Source organism: Cinclus cinclus, chromosome Z, assembly GCF_963662255.1.
Source record: "Cinclus cinclus chromosome Z, bCinCin1.1, whole genome shotgun sequence".
NCBI classification, from domain to species: domain Eukaryota; kingdom Metazoa; phylum Chordata; class Aves; order Passeriformes; family Cinclidae; genus Cinclus; species Cinclus cinclus.
Genome location: NC_085084.1, coordinates 38,054,604 through 38,064,682, shown reverse-complemented (window position 1 = coordinate 38,064,682; position 10,079 = coordinate 38,054,604). Strand labels below are relative to the sequence as shown.

Below are 10,079 nucleotides of genomic sequence, written 5' to 3'. Positions count from 1 at the left end.
TGCTCTGCTCTGTTTTGCCCTCTTCTGCTCCTCTATTCACAGCTAAAAGCCTGTATCTCCACAAGGAGGTTTGTTCTGGAGGAAGACCTCCGCCCACTTCCAAACTGACTCCCAAACCCCATCCCTCTATCTTCCCATGCTTTAGAAACACCTGACCATTCAGACTCAAATTTACAGCTTATTCACAGAAGGAAGGGAAGCTTCCAACACAGTGATGGTTTTACAGTATTTATTTTGACTATCAGCCTAAACTATCTACAAACTACAAACTACAAACTACTCCTTCCAACCTACAAACTCAAAAGAACAACAAACAACAACGGCCTCTTGCACGGCTAGAATCTTCTGTCAGCCATAAACTGCTGCGCTGCCATGATCAGAGGCGTCAGGCTGGAGGTCGGCTTGGCTGAAGTTACAAACGGATGCTGCCCAAAGAGAAAAAGAACAAATGAACTTCAGCTTTCCTCACAGGCTGAAGCAGCCTTTCTCTGGCTACCAGAGACACAGAGAAACGAGGGCAGTCTGTGCACCTCTGTCTCCCTGTCCAGGACTTTCCTGCCACAGGCAAACATGGCTTCCAATTCCACAAATGCATGAAGCCAGAGGTCTGCATCTTAAGGAGATTTAGTCTAATTGTCATTGCAAGGCTCCTTCCAAGCCATGGCAGGCCGGGATTCTCCTTGTTTTTCCTTTGGAAAGCCCCCAGAATGGAGATTCTTAGGAGCGGGGCCCACCTGACGCCTTGGACTTGAGCAGAGGAGGAGCCCCTGGCAGTGGGTAGCTGGCACAGCCTGTAGCTGCGCTGCCTTTTACCTGCAGAAGTTCCTGGGCAGACCAGCGCCTGTCCTCGTCTGTCTCCAGGCAGCAGTGCAGAAAGTCTCGCAACCAAGCCGACTGCTGCCTGGGCTTCTGCAGCTTCGGGGTGCCCCCGGTGCTGATCAGCTGTCGAGCCTAGAGAAGAAGGCAACGCCACACTCCACCTGTCTCCTTCGCACCCAAAACTGCTCACCCACACCCCGCTGGCCAAGCTGCACTCTCACAAGTGGCCCTTTCTTCCCCGCCAGAGGCTGCGACATGCCTTTCCCACCCCAACCAACTGAACCCAAAGCCAGAGGCAACCACAGCCAGTCCAATGTGCAAAGGCTCCTGCCTTCAGCCCTGATTTCGTGGGCTGATTGGGAATCAGGAGCAAATCCATCAGCAAAAGCACACTCGGCTTCTCCGAGGACTGACACCAGCTCTACCGCCGCTTTGGAAGAGGGACTTTGGTCTAACTCTACTCTTCCCAAGGATTCTTCCGTAACATGCAGCTTGGCGCTGCTCACTGCTCCCTTAGGCAAAGCTGCCACCAAGCAAATGGCATCAGCGTACTTTGGGCCGTTCCTAGTTCAAGGGCAAGGGGAATAATACAGGGCAAGGAGCACAAGAGACTATGCAGGCCGGGAGCTATGGTCTTCAGGTGTTACCAAGCTTGGCAGGCAGAAGAACGGGGGCAGATTTTCTTAGAGGGACGGGAGCATCTGAGAGAAGTTGCAGCGCACCGTGCGGGAGGTTTCCATCAGGTAAGGAGGAGCTCCTTCCACCATCTCCATCCCCACGATGCCAAAGGACCAGATGTCCACTTTGGGGCCGTAGGGCTTCCTGGTGAAAATTTCAGGCGCCATCCAGTAAGTAGTCCCGACAGCCGATCTGCGTTTGCTCTGCTCAGCCGTGAGCTGAGCAGCGAGGCCAAAATCAGCTGAGGAGAAAAAACACACTCGGATCAAGCCAGCGTGAAGTAGGAAAGCAAAGAGAAGAAGTCCCCACTCTCCCAGTGCCCAAGAAGGCAGTGTGGAATCCAAAGGGAATGCAAACGGGAATGGCATGCTGGCATTCCTAACAGCTGCAGCTGAGGAAATAGCAGATGGGCCACTTAGCAAAAGCCCCCCGTTTCACACAGTGGCTTTTAGTACCCTGAAGCTCCAGACTGAAACTGCCTTGCTTGCGTGAGGGCACACACAGCTCAAAGCCCCTCCTGACACCTTCTTCCCAGCCACACCGCCCTGCACCTTGTGGCTGTGCTCTGCGCTTGCAGCAGGGCAGCCTGCACTGCCACGGGCACCACTCTTGGGCAACTGGAAGTCACTCAAATGCACCCCCAGCCCACAGCCCACCACGGCTGGGCCTGCCCTTAACAACACCCACCCAGCTTGACAGATCCATCCAAGCCCAGGAGAATGTTGTGGCTTTTGATGTCTCGGTGGATCACTTGCTTGCAGTGAAGGAAATCCAGGCCTTGCAGGCACTGAGGGAGGAAAAACAAACAGGAGATCTGACTTCGTCCCTCATGCAGTGCAGTGGCACATCTGCAAGACTGACTTGCTGGGGGACGCCGAGCCATGGCAGGCAAGGCTGAGGGGAGGGCAAGAGCTTGCTGCTGCAACATGACGACAGCAGGGCCTTTCTAAGAGAGGGTGTATTCGCTTTGAAAGAGAAAGGGCAATGCTTTTTCTGGCCAGTGCCCTGCAAACACAGACTGAAGGAGCACCGCTGCAGTGCCTGTGCTCTCTCCAGCCAGATGACAGCAAATGCCTTTGCAAATGCCCCTTTGGGTGCAAAGCTCTCCTTGGAGGCTGAGCTCTGGCAGAGTCCTGTGAGTGTCTCTTTGTCTTTGCCACTCGGTTGACACTGTGCCAGCAGCACGGCTGCTCTTACAGGGAAGGAATGCAGCACACACAGCCAGCAGGCAAGTGTTTGCAGAGGCCAACGCAAACAAACGCACTAGAAGAAGGGCCCGCACCTTGGCAGGCCCTCCAGATGCACTTGCCCCCGCTCTGCCAGTCACAAGAGATAGGCAGAAAGGAAGCTCGGAAGATGAAATCAATCCTCCCCTTCCCACCCATTCCACCCAAGCCATGGCAAGCACCAACGCAATCCCTTACCTCGCGGGAGACAGCTGCTATCTCTCCTTCTGCCATTTGGATCTCCCTAATGACATCGTGCAAAGACCCTCCGTCCATGTATTCCATCACGAGCCAGAGTTCCTCGTGCACCAGGTAGCTGAAAGGAGGAAACAACCACCTGCAGGTGAACGCGTGCGCTTGCGTGACTTGATGGACCCTTTTGTCCGTGTCTCTCTCCGAGGAAGACAGGACGAAGGGAATAGGCATTCACAAGGCTCTACAGGGCTTGAACTCTGTGCAGTAGAAAAGACTGCTTGGTATGCACAGCTGTGCAACAGGCCATGGGAAATACCATCTCCAGTGCTTTGTCAGAACTCAAGAACCTTGGGGGAAAAATCAAACACCAAACCCAACAGGACAATGGGCACGGAGGGCAGGAACTTGGAGGCTGCTGACGCAGTAAAATTGGGCCGAGACCTGCTCTTTGAAAGCGCACTTCAAACTAGATATGCCGCAAAAGATAAATGCAGCCCCCATGCAAACTCCTCCAAGATGCTGTGGATCAGCCCAGAAAGGGGAAGGAATTAACAGCTCCACCCTCTGCCAGCAACCAAAGGAGTGCTTGAACCTCTGGCTTGCAGCACGTCAGTGACCCTTCACGGCAGAAGAGCAGAACCACTCACCTGTCTACATAGTTCACCACATTGGCGTTCTTATTGTCCCGCATGACCTGGATTTCATTCACGCACAGTTCGTTGCTCTTCACTTGCAACAGACTGATTTTCTTTATGGCCACCTAAAACGACATGCAAACCATGGATCAAAGAAGTCGATGGCACAGGAACACAAGGCCAACAGGGACACTGTGATTTTGGGATGATACAGCTGCGCTGTGCCAAAATGCCTTGGGACTGGACATCAGAGGAACCGGAAGCTGAGCTTGCAAGAGCCCTTTACACTGCTTCCTTGGTCGCCACTCCCAGGACACACAGCCAGAAACCCTTTGCCTTGCAAACCTGGCAGAAACACAGTCTCAACTCTCCAGCTCAAAGCTCTAACCACCCTCGCTGCACCCACATTCTTCCCCCAGGGCCTCACTTTATCATCCCCATTTTGAATTCACGCACCACTTGCAAGCAGGAAACAACTTAGGCCTAGGAAAAATGGAGCAAAACTCCTGGGAAACCTTGGCCATTTCTAGGGGGCTTGATCATTACTCCGGTGGCCACCGGCATTCTTCACTGCACAACAACAGGGCAAACCCTTACAGATATGACAGATAAAATGCCGCCCTACAAACATCCTGACCGTCCCCCCCAGCCCACCCCACACCCCCCAGAGAAATAAAAACCGACAGATTTTATGGAAAAATTGTTGTCATGATGAGAACATCATTAGGGACACATCAAATAAAAACAAGGCTAGCACATCCTCACTTCAGCAATTTTCCATTTGTTCTGCTAAAATGCTTTTTAGCACACCAGTGACATTTGCAATTCCTGACTGATTCTAAAAAGAAATAGCTCATGCCTTGATCCTCTAGCGATACACACCAGGCTCTGAGCAGGGCTTAGGCCCTCGAGAGACTCCTTGCAGACCTCTCTCTCTAAGCACAGTTCCCAAGGGCAGTACTGCACGTGCCTAAGGAACTACCATCAAAATTCCCATGGATTTGCTGACAGCGCGAAAGGAGAACTCGGGAACCGCGAGCCAAAGCCCCAAAGGGCACCGCCATTCTCTAAGACACCGCCTTGCCACTAAGAACCAGCTAGCGTGTCCTCCTCAGAAAGACAGCCCTTGGCCTCCTTGCATTGCTTGCGGCAGCTCAGAAGGACACAGTCTGTCCCCACTGGGCTTGGCAGGCAGACCCTGCTCTGCACTTCAGTTGCCTTTGCAGCAAAGCTCTACTGGCGACCCAAAGCTCAGGCACAGCTCACAGCACAGGGGAGGGCACTCGAGAGCTGCACAAGCTGCAGCACCGCTTGACACTTACCTCTTCTCCTGTGGCAGTCTCCACTGCCGTGCACACAGTGCCGAAACCCCTAGAAACAAAACAGCAGCAGAGAAAGGAGAAGTCCTTTAGTCCCTGCAGAAGCCAGACACTGTGGCCCAAGGAGGAAAAAGAGGCCAGGGACAAACAGCAAATGCACCGCGACACATTCTGCTCTGGCTCCTTTCCCCCTTTCTCTTTCTGTGTCCGTGCGTGTCTGTGATTTTTCCAGACACACACACACAAACACACACACACACACACACACACGGCCGTTGGGCCAGCTCACACTTCTCCTTGCAGTGGATGTGCCACACTCAGGCACCTCCACACAGGCCTTCTGAGAAGCCTGAAGCCATGTCACAGACATCAGAAGAAAACCTCTCAACACACATCCTTTCTGCAGCTGACAAGGAAAGTAGTCTCCAGCCACAGCTGCAGCCACAGGCAGAGCAGGCACAGGTCTCCACTGCTGCACACACAAATGGAGAAGTGCTCAAAGCAGAAGATCCTCAGACAGCTGCCTTCTGGCTCCAGAGCCATGGGCAGCTGCTTCTCTTGGGTGCAGCAGACACAGGAAGCACTCTACTTTTCAGGGGACTTCTTCTACATTTGGCTCCTCCCAGAGGAAATGTTGCAAATCAATCCCACTGACAGTCAGCAGAGCTGGCTTTCAGTAGGGAATAGCTTGGTGCTTTCTTTGCAGGAAAGGCCGCAACCCCACGGGATCCACGAGGGCTCTCCCCTCAGGCACTCGATGCCTTTTCCTCTAGAGTGCATTGGCATTGGACACTGGCCTGAAGCTTTGGCTTTTGCCACCTCAGCTACAAAAGAGAGCTGCTTCTTTTGTGTCTGCTTTTGGGCTCTGGACTAGCTAGGTGGTCATCCTGACCACTGAACCTTGTTTTCAGCAAAACGCTGGAACAAAGCTTCCTGAGAGCTGTTCCCTGACAGCCCGCAGCTGCTACCTTGACCTTGGAGGCAATGAAGTTTTTCCTCCTTTCATTGCCACGGATCCTGTATCCTTTTGGGACACAGAGAAATGATTTGTCCCAAGAAAAGCGGCAAGAGGGGGAAAGACACTTGAGGGACAGGAGATGTGCCAGGTGCTGCTCCTTGCTGCAGAAAGGACCATTCCAGCATCCAGGTGTCTTTGCCATGCCTTCAGACCACAGCTATCAATGCTGACCAAAACTGAGACATAGCAGCGTCTCAGCGCAGCGTCTGCACAGCTTTGCAGCTTGCCTGACATCACTCCGGCGACAGGTGACAGCAGCAAAGTACACAGCCCCTCCCTTTGAAGAAGCACCTGTGGCTGCACTCACCCTTTGCCAATAATTTCCAGTTCTGTATATTTAGCCTCCGGATCTCCTTCGCTCACCAGCATCCCTGTAAAAACCCAAAGGAAAGATGCTCACTTCAAAACTGAGATGCCAGCCTGCAGCAGATCACCAAGGCAGCCCCACTCTCTGGCACACTGGGCCCTTTCAACTCCCTCACTGGACAAACAACAACACCATTGCCGCACCAGCACCATCAGCAGCACCACCAAAACAACAGCAGCAGGACAAGCAGCTCTGCAGTACATACGGTCTGCACTAAACTAGAAGCCTAAACTAAAATCTAAGCACGTGGAGAAACAGTCCAAGGACACAGAGATCAGAAGGCCACGACCAAGACAAGTGAGTGTGGTCTATAAAACCCAAACCTTTCTGTTCTTGGCCATGAACACTCTGTGCCATTCAACAAAAGCTGGCATCCTTGCAAGCAGCAAAGGCACCTTGGCTTCTGCAATCAATTTGTATCAACAGCTGCCTGCTCCAGAAGCGGAAGAATAGTGCCCAGTGCTTCCAGCAGAGGCATGATCTCCGCCTTGAAGCAGCACTTTACCTAAACAATGCCTTTCTGGCTTGCAAGAGCAGCAGCAGCAGCTGACGTTGCAACCTATTGCCATGGGCCTTAACAATGAGGTTCCTCAGCCTTCAGGAGAGGCTATGATCTGAAGATGACCTTGGCTGTGCCCCACAGGAGCTGGGCCCCACAGGAGCTCCCTGAAGCCGCCTCATTCACAAGGTCCCGGCCTCCTGCTCAGCCACAAACCATCTCTCTTTTGCCTTTTGTACTGAGGCAAGCTCAGGCAAAGCCAAAGCACGCCAGGCTGCCCTCAGAGGCAGCAGCAAGAGCCCGCTGTTCCTTCAGCACCTCCAAGCACAACAACAGCTCCTGTGTGGAGGCCGCAGCAGCCGACACTCAGCCCAGCAGGAACTGCAGGTGGGACAGCTCACGCTGACACACGATCACACAGGGCACTGCTCCAGCACACAGGCATCACAAAGGACATACTCAGCAGGGCCAGGCACTCGTCCTCTGTCCTCTCTCTAAGCAGCTGCTCCATGCTGCCCGAGGAACTACTTGTGCTCCAGGTGCACGAGCTGCTCGCGCTTGACTTTCCAGCTTGGGGACAGGAGGCTTCTTCAGAGCCGGCAGCTGCAGCTCGTGCCGGCGCCAGGCCAGAGGAAGTGGAGCTCTGGGACAAGAAACAAATTTGGGTCAGAAACACGCCTGCCACAGATGCCCCTCCAATCCCATTTCAAATGCAAGCCCCTTGGAAGATGCTGCTGGCCACATCCTGGGCTCTTCACCTCTCGGCTTTTGCTGCCCCCTTCTCTCACACAAGGCGCAAATTCCAAAGGCTGCTTTTACCCGATGCACAACATGACCCCAAAGACACCGCTGACCAAAGCAGGTGCTTACTGATGTTGGCTGCTCAGGCCGTGGGCTGACAGCAGGGACAGGTTCATTAGCACCTTCCTCCTCTTCAGCCTCTTCCTTGACTCCAAGTTCAGCAAGAGCAGGGGCTGGTGCTGCCCTTGGGCTCTGGGCACAGACAGCAGCGGGAGGGACAGGAAAGAACCTGTCATTCAGAACCTGACAGATATTCAGCTACAGGCCCCTGCTGCAGCTTAGCTGCTCCTTGAGCTCCCCACAGCTGCTGATGAGCAGGGCCAGGTCCCTCCAGGGGACAGTGGCTCCTCCATATCCTGCAAGGCTGTCAAGTGCATCTTTGCACGGCTCTCCTCACCAGAGATAGGGAGCCTGCACAGCCACTGGCCACCAAGGGCCTCACTTGTACCCCAGCAGCATCCCAAGACACCCTAATGCTACCTCTTGTCTCTTGCTAAGAGGAATTCACAGCCCCTATCAGAGTGGTGGGGAACGGATGCCTAAATGTCCAAGTTCCACACCCCTTTCCCAGGGGTGAAACACTCTGCAAGTGCCAGAAAGATTCCAGCCTGACTCAGCATCTTCAACTACGCAGGGGAGGTGCTGTCTGATCAAAAACTTCCAGCTCTCCTTTGCTCCAGCCACAGGGCCACTCCCAGCTGCCACTTACTGATGCTGGATGCTCAGGCCCCACAGTAGCAGCAGCTGCAGCTTGGTGGGCATCTTCCTCCCCTTTGGCCTCTTCTTCAGGAAGATGCGCAGCCGCAGGAGGCTCTGAGGTTGCTTTTGGGCTCTGCAGACAGACAGCAACGGGAGGGACAGGCAACCTTCTTGATATTCAGCTCTAGAACCCAGATGCACTAAGGAGGAATCATCTGGATTCTAAGTTGCTCAGCCCCCAGCTAATTGCACCAATCAGAGCAGACTGCGCTCTCTTGCACAGGAGAAATTCCATCATGCATTCAAGCAACGAGCAACCCCACTTTCCACTGCTTAAAAGCTCTGAAATGGAACTGGGCAAAACAGACACACATCCTCCACACATTGCTGCTGCTGCTGCTGCTCCTGCTGCTGCTGCTGCAGAGAGCCCGCACTGTACTTTCATTCATCCAAGCAGGCTGGCACTGGACTGCAGCAGGCCCAGCTCACAGCTTGCTCCACAGCTGTCCAATGCTACCAACGCCAAAGGCTCCTTTCCCACTCACCCAAGGGCTGGATTCTCTCCAGGCACGGGCGATGTGACCTGCAACACACAAAGGAAAAAGAACCCCATGCTGTGAGAAAACTGCCCGCTCTGGGAAAACCCACCAAAAAGTCAACCCAAAGCCAGAGCATATTGCTTTCACTCCATGCCTCCAGCAGCAAGCCTCATGTCACACAGCAAGCAAGACAACAGCACAAAGGATTGCCTCGTGTCTGTCTTTTGTCCTCTTTGGCCACTCAAGCCCCAGAAACCTGAGGCCCATGAAGTCCAAGTTCTGAAACAGTCATTGTTTCTGCCCTGCCCCACCCAGCAGGAGCTACAGCTCGTCTCCTTCCTGTATTTCAGTTTTCTGAAGAGATGCAAGCGTCAGTTGCCACGAGCTTGCTGAAAACTTTTGCCCAGAAATGCTTCAGCCCAAGCCCTTTAGCCATGGTGGCAGTTCTAATGTGACGCAGCACAGCAACACCTCCTGTGCCCAGCAGCATACCGGAACTTATCTGAAATGTCTATTTCAAGGGCCTTTCCCAAGCTGATTCTGTGATTTCCTCACAGAGGGAAGGGCTCTTTCAGCACACAGGAACTGTCAAGTCCCACACACATGTGCTGGGATGGGGGAATGCAGACAAGAAGAGGCTTCCCCTCAGTCCTGGAGAGCAGCGCAGTTTTTCCAAGCGCTCCTTCTAAGCTCTCCCTGTCTTCCCCTCTTAGAAGTTGTCATTCTTGAGCCAGCAAACGCAGGAGATTCCAGACTCCACTGCCACAGGCCATGCCGTGTGGGGAGAAGAAGCCCAGCAGGCTACATTACAAATGCAGCCCACGCCCCGCTGGCTAGAGACACCCCCTTGTCAGCTGCAGCTGCTGACAGCAGCTTTACCCAACAAAAGGCCTCTTCATGGCCTTTGGCCTTCCATCTGCTGCACCGAATAGAAGCGCCTACTTACGTGCCAGGTGGGTGAAAAAGTAGCCAGAATAAGCCACGGTAAAAGCCGTGCAAACTGCAGCACACACTCTCTCCATGGCGGGAGCTATGCTGCTCAAGTCGGCACCAGACAGCACTTGTGGGGACAAACAAAAATCCTGCGAGAGCTCTCAGGGTGCAGCTGGCTGTCAGAGACCTCGTCGATCAGCAGGTTGCACCTGCAGGGAGCATGCCAAAGAGCTGCTCTGCCCACTGAGGCCTCCCGTGCCTGGGCACAGCAACTTTGCCTTGACAGCGCTGGGATGCGGCCGCTGACATCACAATAGCAGCTGCTCTAGGCTGCCTTGTGAAGTCACACCG

At 53.8% G+C, this 10,079-nt stretch overlaps 1 protein-coding gene across 1 annotated transcript; it reads right to left on the bottom strand.

The window, feature by feature from the left end:
• Positions 1-335: 335 nt before the first annotated feature.
• On the bottom strand, positions 336-9,817 carry LOC134056942 (serine/threonine-protein kinase PAK 3-like). The gene is made up of 11 exons (XM_062513903.1): positions 9,742-9,817; positions 8,746-8,839; positions 7,320-7,399; positions 6,198-6,261; positions 4,876-4,924; positions 3,566-3,678; positions 2,922-3,039; positions 2,185-2,284; positions 1,542-1,738; positions 814-951; positions 336-425 (listed from the first exon to the last, which is right to left on the bottom strand). Exons 1-11 carry the CDS (start codon positions 9,815-9,817, stop codon positions 336-338), a joined length of 1,119 nt encoding a protein of 372 aa, XP_062369887.1.
• Positions 9,818-10,079: the final 262 nt, after the last annotated feature.

What these genes read in the sequence shown, in the direction of transcription:
- LOC134056942 (XM_062513903.1), bottom strand. Translation starts at nt 9,817, where the DNA reads ATGGAGAGAGTGTGTGCTGCAGTTTGCACGGCTTTTACCGTGGCTTAT. An exon ending in TCCTGTCCCCAAGCTGGAAA is followed by an intron (nt 6,262 to 7,319) that starts GTCAAGCGCGAG and finishes GGGTTTTTACAG; the next exon opens with GGATGCTGGTGAGCGAAGGA. An exon ending in GTGGTGAACTATGTAGACAG is followed by an intron (nt 3,040 to 3,565) that starts GTGAGTGGTTCT and finishes TCCTCCTTTCAG; the next exon opens with CTACCTGGTGCACGAGGAAC.